The 16,242-nt window shown below is 47.4% G+C and overlaps 1 protein-coding gene across 1 annotated transcript in view; it reads left to right on the forward strand.

Moving 5' to 3' along the window:
• Positions 1-8,272: 8,272 nt before the first annotated feature.
• Positions 8,273-16,242, forward strand: part of LOC107120135 (probable asparagine--tRNA ligase, mitochondrial) — a gene marked incomplete at its 3' end in the record, with an annotated part of 8,436 nt that continues 466 nt past the window's right edge. Inside the window, exons 1-3 of the mRNA XM_015422782.1 lie at positions 8,273-8,346; positions 9,596-9,771; positions 14,154-14,263. Of these exons, the coding sequence (XP_015278268.1) occupies positions 9,628-9,771; positions 14,154-14,263 (254 nt within the window). The remainder of the gene's footprint in view (positions 8,347-9,595; positions 9,772-14,153; positions 14,264-16,242) is intronic.

Raw genomic sequence — 16,242 nt, forward strand, 5'->3', positions numbered from 1 at the left:
TCACACTAACTCAGCTTAGAGGGAACACTGGTTCTCACCCTTGTTTCAATCCCAGTTTAGAAACCCAGCAGGCGGGAAGCAAAATCCCAGCCTGCCCCAGGAGGCCTGCATTTGGACCTCGGGGGGAACTGGAGCTGGATCAAAATAAGAACTTTTCAGTCAAGTTTCATACGACAGATGGGGTGGGGAGAGACCGCAGGCACAGCAAGTGAGCCGTGATACTCCCCAATGTTGTTATGGCCTATGGCTAACACAATAAATCCTTTGAACATACTCCCAATGTTGTTGAACTAACTGTTAATTTGTGAGACCTCAATACAGACAGAATTTGGATCACCTCAGAGTTTCTTTGGAGTAGCACAGTGAGCCACCAAACCAGGGGTGGCCAAACTGCAGCTTGGGAGCCGCATGCGGCCCTTTCACACAGTCTAATTTATTTAATGTACATTTGCATATTTTTCAATAAAAACGTGTGTGTAATATTTGTTCATGTCTTGTGGCTCTCAAACATCTGATGTATATTCTGTGAGGCTGTGAAGCTTGGCCACCCCTGCACTAAACACACAGCCCATAATGAAAAGAAGACACAGGATCTGGAACCTATTTAATTTGTACCTTGTATTTATCAACAATTGGCAGTCTGATTGGTCCATCAACTGATCTGTTGAAATTTGGCAAATTGTCCAGATATGGAATAAATGGTAGCCCACTAGAAGAAAAAAAAGAAGGGTGGGGAAAGGAGGAAAGTCATGTAAGTCCCATGCTGTTTTTTGGAACTCTCCAACCAAAACAACATACGTCATTAAGACAAGTATATCCACCTCCATCCATGCACAGATGCAACCAAAGTCTAATTCAACAATGCCCCTTCCAGTGATACGTTTACCTGCTTCATGTCTGTGGTATAAGTCCCCCCCCAACCTTTTACTGACAGAACTAAGGGTTGCCTAGCAACAGGCACTGAGGGGAAAGTAGTGTTGCCAGCTCTGAGTAGAAAAATACCTGGAGATTTGGGGGGCAGATCCTGTAGAGGGCAGTGTTTGGGGAAGGGAAGGACTCAGCAGAGTATAATGCCATATGGTCTACCCACCAAAGCTGCCATTTTCTCCAGAGGAACTGATCTCTGTCATCTGGAGATCAATTGTAACAGTGGGATATCTCCAGGTCCCACCTGGAGATTGGCAACCCTAGGGGAAAGTCAGCTGCACAGCAAGGTGTTGAAGAGAATGGTTTGATGGCCACTGGCCCACCTCAGTAGCCAGCCAACCATGGCAGAGCCAAGCAGGAGAGAGCTGTTTTCACAGTTTATTCTGACAGGAAAGTCGCCAAGCTGTCAGTGAGCGGGTGTTACGCTGAAAATCTGTGACTGGTCCAAAATTACAGCTTCCACAGCAGGAACCTACGTCTGGCAGACCCTGCTCTGAAGCACTAACTGCTATGCCTAGGGTAGCCAACCTCCAGGTGGAGCCTGAAGATCGCTGGGTATCACAACTGAACTCCAGACAACAGATCTCTCCCCCCCCCCGAGAAAATAACTGTTTTGGAGGGTGGGCTCTATGGCATCCTGTTCAGCTGAGTCCTCTCCCCTCCCCAACCACAGAATATCCAGGAATTTCCCAACCTGGAGCTGGCAACCCTAGTCAGGACTGGCCCCAATGAGTTCCTCACAAAGGCCTGGAAAGGGTTTCCTTCCTTTGTCTTTTTACTGACAGAACCAAACTTGGTTGCCTACCAACAGCCACTGAGAGAAAAGTTAGTCCCACGGGAGCCAAGCGGGAGAAGGGTCTTCATCAGGAAAGACAGCCATTTGCCAGTTATTCTGACAGGGAACAGTGGCTGAAGTGAGACTGGAAAGGGAAGAGGAGCAGACCCAGCACCCAGCCAATGGCACATCAGTACTCTTGAGTGGTGGCTGACGGGCCAACGACTGATGGAGCACAATGGGAGAGCTGGAAACAGCCAATACGCTAAAAGGATTATTATATAGAGATTAGGGGGGAAAGAGAATAGTAAAAGGGATGCAAAAGAAAAATGGGGATTATATAACAAATTGTGTATATCAAAAACTGTTGTACATCGTTGCATATATCAAACAAGAAATAGAAAATATTTCTCCTCAGCATCCCCTTCATCACAATTTTAAGACATTTTCTGTAAGGTACAGTGGTCCTTACTTTGGACATGTTAAATTTCAGATTTTATTACTGATCTGTTTTGCAACATTATTTTTAATTTTTAAAAAATCCCTTATATATCTCACAATAAAAAATAAACAGTATTTTGTTCCAGATCCCATCCCTTACACATTTATATTCATTATTATCCAGAAAGGTTGGGGACTCCGGATGTAACATTTCACCGAGCCATTCACAGGTGATCCCAGGAACAATCATTTCTGGAGTTGTGGGATCTGCACGGAGGAATGGAATCATGGAATCACAGAGTTGGAAGGGACCCTAGAGGCCATCTAGTCCAACCCCCTGATCAATGCAGGATCAGACTAGAGCATCCCTGACAAGTGTTTGTCCAGCCGCTGCTTAAAAACTGCCAGGGAGGGGGAGCTCACCACCTCCCGAGGCAACTGATTCCGCTGTTGCACAACTCTGACTGTCGAAATGTTTTCCCTGAGATCCAGCCGGCACCTTCCCGCACTACTCTTGAATCTCGGAGACGAAACTGCTCTATCTCTAACACTTAAGAAAAGAATCAGCCTATTACTGTTTGCAGCTAAAACCGCAACTGCATCCACATGGAAGTCCCAAAACACTCTGAACGTAAACCTCTGGTACAAGAAACCATGGAATCTATACTTAATGGGAAACACCACAGATATCTTTAAACAAATCAAACCCAAAGAAGAACACAATGATACTAAATGTATATAATCTCCTATCTTATCATACCTAACTACCAAAGATTCAATACCCGATGTAATAGGTACTCTTCGCCTTTTGTAGCGTTTATAGCACAATACACAGTTTGATATACAGTACGAACTGTGCGGAAAGAATCCTCACCACAGTATAGATTAGATTGGTTCAAGCACTTTTTGTATGTATAACGAAAAATATGCTAATTATATGTATACGCCTATCTTGCATAACCCTGTTGTTAATGAATTAATGAGAAAATTGAACAAAACTGATTTGGGGGGGGAAACCCACAAATGCCTGGTGGAAGAGCTCTGAGAGGGGGAAAAAAAGTTTTCCCTCAGATCCAGCCGGGACCTTCCCGCCCTTAATTTAAACCCATTCTTGCGAGTCCTCTCCTCTGCTGCCCACAGGAACAGCCCCCTGCGGCCTCCTCCTCTCAGTGAGAGCCCTTCTGATACTTCAAGAGAGCCATCCTGTCCCGCTTCTTCAGACTAAACATTCCCAAGCCCCTCTGCCTTTCCTCATAGGGATGGTCTCCAAGCCCCCTGATAATCCTCCTCGCTCTCCTCTGCACCCGCTCCATTCTGTCCACATCCTTTTAGAAGTGGGCTGTTCCCGGAGCCCAGATCCTAGGAGAGTGATGGCGAACCTTTCAGAGACCGAGTGCCCAAACTGCGACCCAAAACCCACTTATTTATCACAAAGTGCCAACACGGCAATTTAACCTGAATGCTGAGGTTTTACTTTAGAAAAAACAACTCATACATTAACTTAAGATGATCCAGACAAAGTAAGGAAAGCAACCCCAAATGCTTTCATTGACTTAAAATTATTTGGCAGAGAATGCGACACTTTAATGATGGTCTGGGCCTGGCTGGGGCGATGGCATGCGTGCCCACAGAGAGGGCTCTGAGTGCCACCTCTGGCACCCGTGCCATAGGTTCGCCACCCACCACTGTCCTAGGATCTGCTAAACCTGGGGGGGAATTCATCTTCAAGGGCCACAAGTGAAACCGTCTGCATATCAGACTGAAAACCTCGGAGCAGATGAGGTCGACTGTGTGCTTGGGCACAGGAGCACACTGGATGGGAAACCACACAACGCGCGCATCCTCGTTTGGGTACTCATTCATTATGGATGCCCTAGCATGGAAATCTTTGTAATATTTAACAAATGAAAATAAAATAATGAAGAGGAGCGACCGTGCTTTCAAGCAGACTTGACGGCCCATTATGCCAAGTGTTCTTCTATGCCTGACTGTTAGTTTGGGAAAACTGCAGGTGGTTTTCTAAATAACTTATGCCCGCTGCTCAGATTACAAAATTCCTTCTCCGAACAGGCTGCATAGGCAATCCTCCCTGACCCCTTGTGTACATTGTTAAGGGTGGCAGTTACGCCGTGTGTCCCCCCCCCCTTAAATTTGTATAGCTGATGGACATTCAGAAGTGGGCTAGTCTATTCTTATCCTGCCCTTCCTCCGGAGAGTTTGGGAGAGGACCAATGTTCCCTCTAAGCTGTGGAGTCTTGTGAGCAAAAATTCTGCTTTGTGAGCTGCTGGCATTAAAGTTGTGAGCGAGCGATCTGGCTACTGCATAAGTTAGTTTCTTCTGGAGCCCTCCTTCCTGAGCTAGGACAAAAATGTGTGAGCCGGAGGCTAAAAAACTGTGAGCTAGCTCACGCTAACTAAGCTTAGAGGGAACACTGGAGAGGACCCATCATTCTTCCTTCCTCGTTTTATCCACACAACATTCCTGGGAGGTAGGCTGGGCTGAGAGGGAGTTCCTGGGCCAAGATCATCCAGAGGGATTCATCCAGAGGGGGGATTTGAACCCAAATCCTAGGTATCTGACAAAGGGAGCTTTGATTATCGAAAGCTTCTACCCCGAAAAACGTTTTGGTCTCTAAGATGCTACTGGATTCGAATCTCACTATTCTACTACAAGATCAAGATGGGTAGCCATGTGAGCCTGCCTGTAGCAGCAGAAAAGAGTAAGAGTCCAGGAGCACCTTCAAGACTAACAAAATTCGTGGCAGGGGAGCAGCGTTCGTGAGTCACTGCTCACTTCTTCAGATAGATCGTAATGGCTAGCTGTGTTAGTCTGTCTGCAGTAGGAGAAAAGGGGAAGAGTCCAGTGGAACCTTACAGACTAATGAAATTTGTGGCAGCAGGACATGAGCGTTCGGAGTCACCACTCACTTCTTCAGGTGAAGTTTAATTCTGGGTATAAGCCTTCGTGTGCATGCACATGAAGGCTTATACCCAGAATTACACTTTGTTGGTCTTAAAGGTACCACTGGACTCTCCGAAGATTACGGAGTGTACTAAAATGGACAAGCTGACACATATATTAAAAGGAAAAATGGAAGAGGAATTTATGGGACCCTGGAGGGTGGTCTATGCCTGGTTAAAACTCAAGTATTGAGAAAAGATGACTAAGTGAAAAATAATAAGAATGATAGGTGAAATAGTTGTGAAATTGTAATGAGAAGATGTGCATGCAGAATGTTAAACTGGAACTTGAATATTTTTACATTCCTTTTTTCCCTTCCTTCCCCTTGTTTGGCAGGTTCAGCCCCTGGAATATGTGACGGGACATTTTCTCATTGCACAAAACTCAGCTGAAGACCGATCTGAATGGTGATTCTTTAACAGGAACTATATCTTGGTATTTGGCCAATTGCATAGTACCATGTGGTGTGATTGGGGAGGGGGGAATTAAAGAAGGAAGGGGGGGGGTATACAATAATTGCCTTGCTGGAAAAGAGAAAGAGTGAGTGCCTGCAAAATGCTTCCATTTTAACCTTTCTTTCCTAGCAGGAAAGCTTTTATGAAACCGAGTGGGTTCGGAGATTAAAAAGGCGGGCAGAACCCTACGGAGAGCAGGGGGGAAAAACGTTGATGTGGCTTTGACTTGGGTGGTTTTAAAACAGAAAGTTTAAGAGATCATCTTTACAGGGTTTCCAACCTCCAAGTGGTAACTCACTATAAAGGGCCCAGTTCAAGTGCTGTACAAAACATGAGTTATTATTTTAAAAAATATATCTTTCTCCAAAGTTTTATTCATACAAAAATATTACCAAGAGACACAGTGTCAAAGGGAGGAACAAGTTGTTTCACTCTGTGAGACTGTGTCTCTCGGTAATATATTTTTACAAAGAAAACTTTGGAGAAAGATTTTTTTTTTTGGAAGAGAAGAAGAAGAGATTGGATTTATACCCTGTCCTTCACTACCCGAAGGAGTCTCAGAGCGGTTTACAAGCTCCTTTCCCTTCCCCTCCCCCACAACAGACACCCTGTGAGGGAGGTGGGGCTGAGAGAGCTCTGACAGAAACTGCTCTTTTTCAAGGACAGCTGTGCCAGAACGATGGCCTTTTCGGTGGCGGCTCCTACCTGGTGGAATGAGCTCCCGGAAGAGATCAGGGCCCTGCGGGACCTTTTACAGTTCCGCAGGGCCTGCAAGATGGAGCTCTTCTGCCAGGCTTTTGAGTAGGAGCCACCGCTGCCACTACCACCACCGTGCAACTGCAGAGCAGTATGGCCGGGTTGGGCCGATTGGTCATCTGGAACATTGTGGCCCATGGCGTCCCCCCCCCTTTCTGATCCCCTCCTGATATGCAAGGGGGAGTGTGTATTTATAGTCTCTCGTGTATCCTGTTGGATGTGAATTGGTTTTAACTGTTTTTGACCTGTTTTACCTCTATTGCACTTTGTGCCTGTGTAAGCCGCCCTGAGCCCGCGTGCGGGGAGGGCGGGGTATAAATGAAATAAAATAAATAAATAAATATCTGCTGAGCAAGGACAGGTTGTGGTTACGGCACAGCCACTCTGCACATGCACAGAGTTGCCAGTTTCGTTAGAAGTATGTAGACAGAAGCCAGAACTGGAGGATGGAACCAGGACAAACCCCGGCAGGGCAATTTTCGAGAGAATCCGAGCATGAGCTGTCTAACCCACTCCTACCATAGCATCAGGAAGGAGGCCTGAACATATTTGAAATAAGTAAAGGAAAAATACACTACGGAGAGGTAGGGGGCTGCATTTGCAGTGTTGTTTACGCTTCAGCTTCCTGGTTACCCCCCACCCCCACCCCCGGATCTCTGTTGCATCTAAATCCATTCTAAGCCATATCTGGCAAATCCTAAAAAAAAAATCTCCTCAGCAAAGGGTGTGTTTTATGTGGATTGCAAGCCAAACTGGTGGCTCCAATAGAGGAGGAGGAGAAGAGGAAGATGAGAGGAAGAAGATGAAGATGAAGAGTTGGTTTTTAAACCCCAGTTTTTACTACCTGAAGGATTCTCAAAGCGACTTACAATCTCCTTCTGATCCTCTCCCCACCACAGACACCCTATGAGGTAGGTGGGGCTAAGAGAGCTCTGAGAGAACTGCTCTTGAGAGAGCAGCTCTGAGAGAACTGTGGCTTGCCCAAGGTCACACCAGCAGCTGCATGTGGAGGAGTAGGGAATCAAACCCAGTTCTCCCAGATTAGAGTCTGTGCTCCTGAGCACTACACCAAACTGGCTCTCAGTTTGACTCTCAGGATCCATAACTATTTTTGAGGAGGTCCCAAAACTTATGCTGTCAAAACAGATGCTTGAAATCAGAATGTGCATGTAAAGTGCCATCTAGTTGCAGCCAACTTATGGCGACTCCGGCAAGGGGCTTTCAAGGCAAGGGTGAAGCCGAGGTGGTCTGGCCATGGCCTTCCTCTGCAGAGTCTTCTGAAGCCGAGGTGGTCTGGCCATGGGTTTCCTCTGCAGAGTCTTCCTTGGAGGCCTAGTCCCATCCAAGTACAAACCCTGCTTAACTGCTGAGATCTGACAAGATTGGGCTCCCCCATGCCACCTTCCCTTCCCTGAATCCAGAATACTGCACAATAAACACAGTTGCCAGTCTCCAGGTGGGGCCTGGAGATCTCCCGGAATTACAAAAGATATCCAGACTACAGATAACAGTTCCCGTGGAGAAAATGGCTGCCTTGGAGGGTGGGCTCTATGGGGTTATATACCGTGCTGAAGTCCTTCCTCTCCCTGGGCTACACCCCCAAATCTCCAGGAATTTCCTCCATCCAGAATTGGCTACCCTAATAACATAAGTCCAGAGAGAGTTTAAAGGAAAAGCAAGTTCTGTAATCAGCAGAGATGAGAGCGTAAGGCGGGCTTACCCATGAGGCAAGGTAGGAAGCATTGGGAGAGTATAGAGGTGGGAAATAAGACTTAAATAGATTAACCTCCGCTTACTAACGAACCAGCCCCCGCAGGCTTCTGAACTACACATCCCAGAGTACATCGCGCCTGGGAGGGTTGGCGTTTTCACACGAGATAGATTGGCTACTCTTTCCGCCTGACGGCCGCTATTGGCTTAGAGGAGAATCACGTGTTAGGGGGAGACAAGAGGAGGAAAGCGGAAGGCAGGCAGGTGGACGGGCTTGTCTATTTAAAGCGGATTTTGCTGCTTTCGGCTTCTCGGGCTGGGTAAGGCTGGAGTTTGCAGACGGCTTAGCAAAAATAAGCCAGGGGGTGATTGGTGGGGTAGAAAACCTGGGGCTGGGCAAAGGGGTTCATCTTACAGGGCAAAGGTAGACGAAAGGGCGTCTTTGCGAAGGGATAAGGGACTTGCAGAGGGTTCGGTGACTCTGGGAAGAGAAATCGTAGGCTGGCGAAGATATTTTTCACTTGCACGTTCATCGCGTGGCTGATGATGAAAGCCCCCTTCGCAAGTTACTCGGTACAGCCTGTGTACACTCGTCTGTTCTTTAGATGCGTGCTGCGTGATCCCCACGTTGCATTGAACGCGTGTCCTTTTGAACGCGTGCTTTAAGCCCCACGTGTATTCTAGGGGGTGTTAGCAGAGGGGCCCCCTATTTATTTATGTTAGACACACACACGGTTTCTTTTATAAAGTGAATGAGTATTGGGGATAGAAGAAGATGGGTAGCTGTGTTAGTCTGTCTGTAGCAGCAGAAAAGAGCAAGAGTCCAGGAGCACCTTCAAGACTGACAAAATTGGTAGCAGGGGAGGAGCTTTCCTGAGGCACTTCTTCAGGTACAGCTAGGATGGGAGTCTGGCTGTCATATCCAAAAGTCGATGAATTTCCATTCTGTATGGCTGGATGTGGTGCCTTGTAGAAAAGAGCAAGAGTCCCGGAGCCCCTTCAAGGCTAACAGAGTTTGTGGCAGGGTATGGACCTCCTGATGGGCCACTGGCCTGATTCAACATGGCTTCTCTTATGTTCTTACGTCTGGGGCAGTGGTGCGCTGTATTCTTGGTGATTGGGGGGCAAGAGTGTTCTGGCCCCGCTGGTGGCCCCTGGGTTTTGGCCACTATGTGTTGGCCTGGATGGGCCATTGACCTGATCCAACATGGCTTCTCTTACGTTCTTATGTCTGGGGCAGTGGTGCGCTGTATTCTTGGTGATTGGGGGGCAAGAGTGGGAGGGCTTCTGGTGTTCTGGCCCCGCTGGTGGACCTCCTGATGGCCCCTGGGTTTTGGGCCACTATGTGACACAGTGTTGGCCTGGATGGGCCATTGACCTGATCCAACATGGCTTCCCTTACATCCTTATGGCCCTACTGGTGGACCTCCTGAGGGCCCCTGGGTTTTGGCCACTGTGTGACACAGAGTGTTGGCCTGGGTGGACCATTGGCCTGATCCAACATGGCTTCTCTTATGTTCTAACTGGCCTTGTTCATTTGGGGATTTAGCGTTTCTTTTTGATATGCAGGGCATGCTTTTGCAGTGAGGCCTTGACTGAAAATGTTCGGGGCGCGCTGTGTACGCCTGGCTCTTCGGCATTCTTCTTCTGCTCCACTCCCTAAGCATGCTGCAACAGCGAAACTCCTCCGTGTCAAAGAGGCTTTGGAAGTCCAGAATCCAACGAGTAATGATGTTAAAGTCCAGGTAGGTAGAAAAAGCAGGAAAGACGGGCTTGGAAGATTTGTACTCTTCATATAAAACATAGCATTGGGGGGGGGAGGGTATGTACTACTGTTATTTAGCACCTGACCTGGATGGTCCAGAAGAAGTAGAAGGGATTGGATTTATACCCCACCCTTCACTACCCAAAGGAGTCTCAGAGCGGCTTATAATCTCTTTTCCCTTCCCCTACCCCCAACGGATACAGAGAGCCAGTTTGGTGTAGTGGTTAAGTGTGCGGACTCTAATCTGGGAGAACCGGGTTTGATTCCTCACTCCTCCACTTGCACCTGCTGATGTGACCTTGGGTCAGTCACAAGCTCTGGCACAGCTGTCCTTGAAAAAGAGCAGTTTGTGTCAGAGCTCTTTCAGCCCCACCCACCTCACAGGGTGTCTGTTGTGGGGAGAGGGAAGGAAAGGCGTTTGTAAGCCGCTCTGAGACTCCAAGTGATGGGCTGGGTATAAATCCAATCTCTTCTTCTTCTTCCCTTTGAGATAGGTGGGTCTGACAGAGCTCTCTCGAGAACTGCCCTTGAGAGGACAGCTCTGAGAGAACTTGTGACTGACCCAAGGTCACACCGACCGCTGCATTTGAGGGAGTGGGGAATCAAACTCGGTTCTCCCAGATTAGAGTCTTGAAGGAGGTATGCGGATTAGAGTCCGCATACCTAACTACTACACCAAACTGGCTAGCTCAATCCCATGAGCTCTCAAAAGTGAAGCAGGATCAGCCCTGGCTAGTATTTGGATGGGAGACCACCAAGGAAGTCCAGGGTTGCTACACAGAGGCAGGCAGTGGCAAAGCCACCCTTGAACATCTCTTGGTTTGAAAACCCAACATGGTCGTCATAAGTTAGCTGTGTCTTGACAGCGCTATCCCCAAAATACTATATACAGGTGCTAAATGAATAAATAAATTTATGGCATTCGCCGGTATGAGATACAATGATGGTTTTCGAGGCAAGAGACGTTTTGAGATGTGACCCAGAGGTCAAGGCACATCACGCTTCAGGGAGTGACATAAACCAACGGATTTATCTCCCTTCCTCAAAAATTATAATGTAAATTTAAATCAGGAGTATGGGCGATAACGGAGCTGCGGTGGCTCAAGTGGTTAAGACGCTGAACTGCAGGCTGTGGAAGGTCGGTAGTTCAGCAGTTCGAGACCCGAGTTGCCGCATGACGGAGTGAGCTCCCGTCTCTAGTTCCAGCTCCTGCCAACTTAGCAGTTCGAAAGCAAGAAATTGCAAGTAGATAAATAGGTACCACTTCGGTGGGAAGGTAACAGCGTTCCGTGCACCTTGGTGTTTAGTCATGCCGACAACATGACCACAGAAACGTCTTCGGACAGTGCTGGCTCTTCAGCTTTGAAACGGAGATGAGCACCGCAACCCTCGAGTCGGATTCGACTGGCTTTCGAGCAAGGGAACCTTTTATGGGCGATAACAGAAAGAAGTATGAGTTTGAAATCTGTTAGGAAATCGTTGAGGAGAGTTCAGTAGAGAATGCATGATTAACTTGTAGAATTCCCTGCCCCAAGATAAAACAGCTTTTTAAAAAATAAACATGTTTATTAATAAAATATAAAACTGTAACAATAACAATTAACAATATAGATTTCAAGTATACATATTGAAAACAATAATTTAACCAAACAGTATAAACTTTGAATGGTGAAGAAGCATATCACACAACCAGATCATTAATACAGGAAAAAAGTGAGCATATGCTCGAGGTAGTTTGTTGTCCTTTGTGGCGGAATTAGTGATATAATCGAAGAAGGTGTGCCATTTCTCCAAAAGGCATGACTGATCATTTGGGATTTCTGCCAACACCAACTGATCCGATATTTTGTCTATAGCGATCCATTCCCGTACATTCACAAACCATTGTCTTAACTGTAGGGGTCCTGTCTGACTTCCATCACTGTGCTAACAATGTCTTAGCTAGGTGCAACAGCTTTAAAAGAAGATTAGACATAGTTGGGGAGGATGGGCCTATCCAAGGAAGTTAACTTCCTGCATCCTCTGAATCTCTGCTGGAGGATAGATACCACAGGAAAAGCTGCCGCTTGTGGAATTCCCCAAGATATCCAGGTGTCCGTGGCTTGAAAAATGATGAAAGATTTTGTCTGATCCAGTAGGGCCTTTTTTCTTGCCACTATGAGCATTTTTTAAATTAAAAAAAAAATACTTCACAGGGTGTCTGTGGTGGGGAGGGGAAGGGAAAGGAGTTTGTAAGCCGCTCTGAGACTAGGGCGGGGTATAAATCCAGTCTCTTCCTTTTCCTCTTTCTCTTCTTCCTCCTCTTCCTCTTTCAGTAAGGCCATGTTTTTGTAACTTCTCTGAGGTATTCTTCTTTGTGTACCTTGGGAGAAGTTGATTTTTCAGGGCCCAGGTTCTTCTCTCCTTGAAGCCCGTGACAAAACTACCACTGGTGGCACCTAAGGGAGTTTTGCTTCCTGAGGCAGTAGCAATAAGGTCTTTCTTGCAAGTCTTTCAGAGGTGAGGCGACTGGCGACTAGGTGGTGGGGAAGTGCTGGCAAGTGCCCGGGACTTCCTTGGTGGACTTCCCATCCAAGTAGTAACCAGGGCCGAACCTGTTCAGCTTCCAAGATCTGATGAGATTGGGTTAGCCTGGGTGGTGACTAGAAACAGGGCATGTTTTGTGATGGCGCCTCACCTCTGTAACACCGTCTCCCTTGAGGCTTGCCTGGGACCAGTGTTCCCTCTAAGCTGAGTTGGTGTGAGCCAGCTCACAGTTCTTTAGCCTCCGGCTCACACCTTTTTGTCTCAGCTCAGGAAGGGAGGGCTCCAGAGCAAACTGATTCATGCAGCAGCCAAATCGCTCGCTCACCACTTTAATGCCAGTAGCTCGCAAAGTAGAATTTTTGCTCGCAAAACTCCACAGCTTAGTGGGAACATTGCCTGGGACCTGCTTTACTTTTTTTAGGCACCAGGCTAAAGTGCATCTCCCCACCCCCCGACTTTTAATTAGTTTTTAAAGAAATCTTATTAGCTTTTTGGTTCACTACTTGTGTTTTAACATTGTGGTTTTTCATTGCAATCTGGCTTGAACAAGGCTCCGAAGAGGCGACATAGAAATATTCTAAAGAAATAATAAATTTCCTGCCGTTCCCTGTTACTTTTCTCCTCCGAAGAGGCAGCATAGAAATATTCTAAATAAATAATACATTTCCTGCCTTTCCCTTTTACTTTTCTCCTCTGAAGAGGCGGCATAGAAATATTCTAAATAAATAATAAATAAATTTCCTGGCTTCCCCTGTTACTTTTCTCCTCTGAAGAGGCAGCATAGAAATATTCTAAATAAATAATAAATTTCCTGGCTTCCCCTGTTACTTTTCCACTCTGAAGAGGCAGCATAGAAATAAATAATAAATAAATTTCCTGGCTTTCCCTTTTACTTTTCTCCTCTGAAGAGGCAGCACAGAAATATTCTAAATAAATAAAAAACATTTTCCTCATCTTTTCCTGTTCCTTTTCTCCTCTGAAGAGGCGGCAGGGAAATATTCTGAATAAATAATAAATAAATTTCCTGGCTTTCCCTGTTACTTTTCTGCTCTGAAGAGGCAGCATAGAGATATCCTAAATAAATTTCCTGGCTTTCCCCTGTTACTTTTCTCCTCTAAAGAAGTGGCATGGAAATATTCGGAATAAATAAAAAAATATCTTCCTCGTCTTTCCCTGTGCCTTCTTTCCTCTGAAGAGGCAGCATAGGAGTATTCCAAATGAATAAAAAAATGAATTTCTCCCCCTTCCCTTCCGCCTCTCTCCTCTGAAGAGGCGGCACAGAAAAATTCTAAATAAATAAATTTCCCACCTCGCCCTGCTGCTTCTCTCCTCTGAAGAGGCGGCGTAGGAATATTCCAAATAAATTAAAAAATAAATTTCCCGTCCTCCTTCGCTGCTTCTCTCCTCACTCACCAAGCCTCTTGAAAAGTAGTGCAGCATGCCAGCTCTTAAACTCATGAGAGACGCTTTCTTTTCGGAAGAGTTCTCTTTGCCCGGCCTTCCAAAATGGCGCAAGAAGGAGCCATCTTGTGAGAGTTCAGGAAACCTAATAGGGAGTGTGCGGCTTGATGCGCCATTCTTAAAACTGCAGCTCCTGGGTGGGGGCAAGCCAGGGGGCAAGATGGGATGTTAACTGTTCCCCACAATCTGCTGCCTGAGGGAACGCCCTCAAGTTGTCTCCTCGTAGAGCCGACTGTGACTATTCCTGCCCTGTGCATTGCTGTTCGTTTCAGGCCCTCATGACTGACCTCAAGTTGTTAAGACTGACTGTAAGGTCAAAGTTCAGCTCCCGATATTCCCTTCTCACCCTTCCGGTTTCTCTCTTCCCGTCTCCAGGGCTGGGTGAGGTCCGTCCGGTCCCAGAAAGAAATCTTGTTTCTGCACGTCAACGACGGCTCCTCTTTGGAAAGCCTCCAAGTAGTTGCCGATCCCGGATTGGAACCCAGGTTGGCTGAACGGAATGGATGTGTACGTGGTGGGGCAACGTAGGCCGGTCTTGAGCCTGTTTGAGTCTCGTGGTTCTTTCTTACGGTAGTTTGAGGCAACCAGCAGAAACGGCCTCTCTGCCTTCAGCCGGATTTCGACTGGAGGAGGAGACTTACTTTCAGTCGCAAAACGAGTCTCGGAGTGGCTTACAATTACCTTCCCTTCCTCTCCCCGCGACAGACACCCTGTGAGGTAGGTGGGGCTGAGAGAGCTCTTGAGAGAACGGCTCTGAGAGAACGGTGAGTGGCCCAAGGTCGCCAAGCTGGCTGCATGTGGAGGAAAAGTAGGGAGTCGAACCCGGTTCTCCAGATTAGAGCCCGCCGCTCTTAACCACTACACCAAACTGGCTTCTCTGTGCAGTTTTGTACAGGTTTTCTAACTGGTTTGAACTGTACTGCAGTCTGTGCCAAGCTGCTACCCGAGCTTTGTTTGCAGGCCAGCACTAAATCTCCTGTGATTGTGGATCTCTCGTGTGCAAACTGAGTAATTGCAGCATCTTTGAGTGGGATATGTGGCTGATTTGGGGCCCTGAGCCCAAGCCAGTGGCAAGGAGAAGCTCTGGTCCTTGCCAGTGTCATGTTGACATCAGCCCGTGTTTGATGATAATGGTTGTGATTCTGTAGAGTGGCACAGAGTTAGAAGAAGGCTAAGGCGGGGGTCTCCAACATGGTGCCCACGGGCACCATGGTATCTGCCAGTACCTTTCTTGGCGCCCGCCAAGTGTTTTTTGAAAGTGGGTGGGCCCAGGCAAGGCTTCTGATTGGCCATTGGGGATTAGATTGGCTGTGCAGATTTTTGAAACTGTTGCTTTGACAGCAGCTGCCACCACAGCCCAAGGGTCTTCATTTTGTGACTGAAAGTAAGCCGCAGCAGCCATTTGCGGCTATGCCAGCCACCGTGTGTCAGAATCCTAGAGGTGCTTACAGGGTGAAAAAAGTCCATTGTGTCCATTCGTGCGCCTCTTCATCTGTTGCAGAGGTCACCCCCTGCTCTGCAACATCATACTCGGCACTAATGAATTTTCAGCTCATTCAAAGACTCCAGTCTTGTGTGAGCAGAACCTCCTTGTGCTCAAGGAACGTGCTCCGCAGTGGACGACTTACCCCTGAAATGCAGCAGAATCAAACACTAGTATGTAAGCCTAGCGTTGCGTGCAACCTGAATTTCTGGGTTTAAATAGAAAGCTGTTAGATAAAATTCTCTGTGGGTCTATGAAGCGGCAGTAGATCAATCAATGGGATACGCTTCTGCGTAGCAGCGTGTGTGAACAAGATCCTGGGGTACGGGTGGACCACAATTTACATATGAGCAGCCAGTGTGATACGGCGGCAGAAAAGGCTAATGCGATCTTGGGGTGTATCGACAAAGGCATAACATCCAAATTGCAAGTCCCAGTGTACACGGCATCGGTCAGGCCGCACCTGGAGTATTGTGTGCAGTTCTGGAGGCCTCACTTCAAGAAGGATTTGGACAGAATGGAGCGGGTGCAGAGGAGAGTGATGAGGATGATCGGGGGCCTGGAGACCACGAAGCCCTGTGAGGAAAGGCTGAGGAACCTGGGAATGTTCAGTCTGGAGAAGAGGAGGCTGAGGGGGGACAGGACGGCTCTCTTGAAGTCTCTGAAGGGCTGTCCCTTAGAGGAGGAGGGTAGGGAGCTGCTCCTGTTGGCAGCAGAGGAGAGGACTCTCAATCATGGGTTTAAATTAAGGGCAGGAAGGTACAGGCTGGATATTACCGTGAGAGTTGTCCAACAGTGGAATCATCTGAGAGCCAGTTTGGTGTAGTGGTTAAGTGTGCGGACTCTGATCTGGGAGAACCGGGTTTGATTCCCCACTCCTCCACTTGCACCTGCTGATGTGACCTTGGGTCAGTCACAAGCTCTGGCACAGCTGTCCTTGAAAAAGAGCAGTTTGTGTCAGAGTTCTCTCAGCCCCACCCA

This window comes from Gekko japonicus, unplaced genomic scaffold (genome assembly GCF_001447785.1).
Source record: "Gekko japonicus isolate JY-2015 unplaced genomic scaffold, Gekko_japonicus_V1.1 scaffold3519, whole genome shotgun sequence".
Taxonomy (NCBI): Eukaryota; Metazoa; Chordata; class Lepidosauria; order Squamata; family Gekkonidae; genus Gekko; species Gekko japonicus.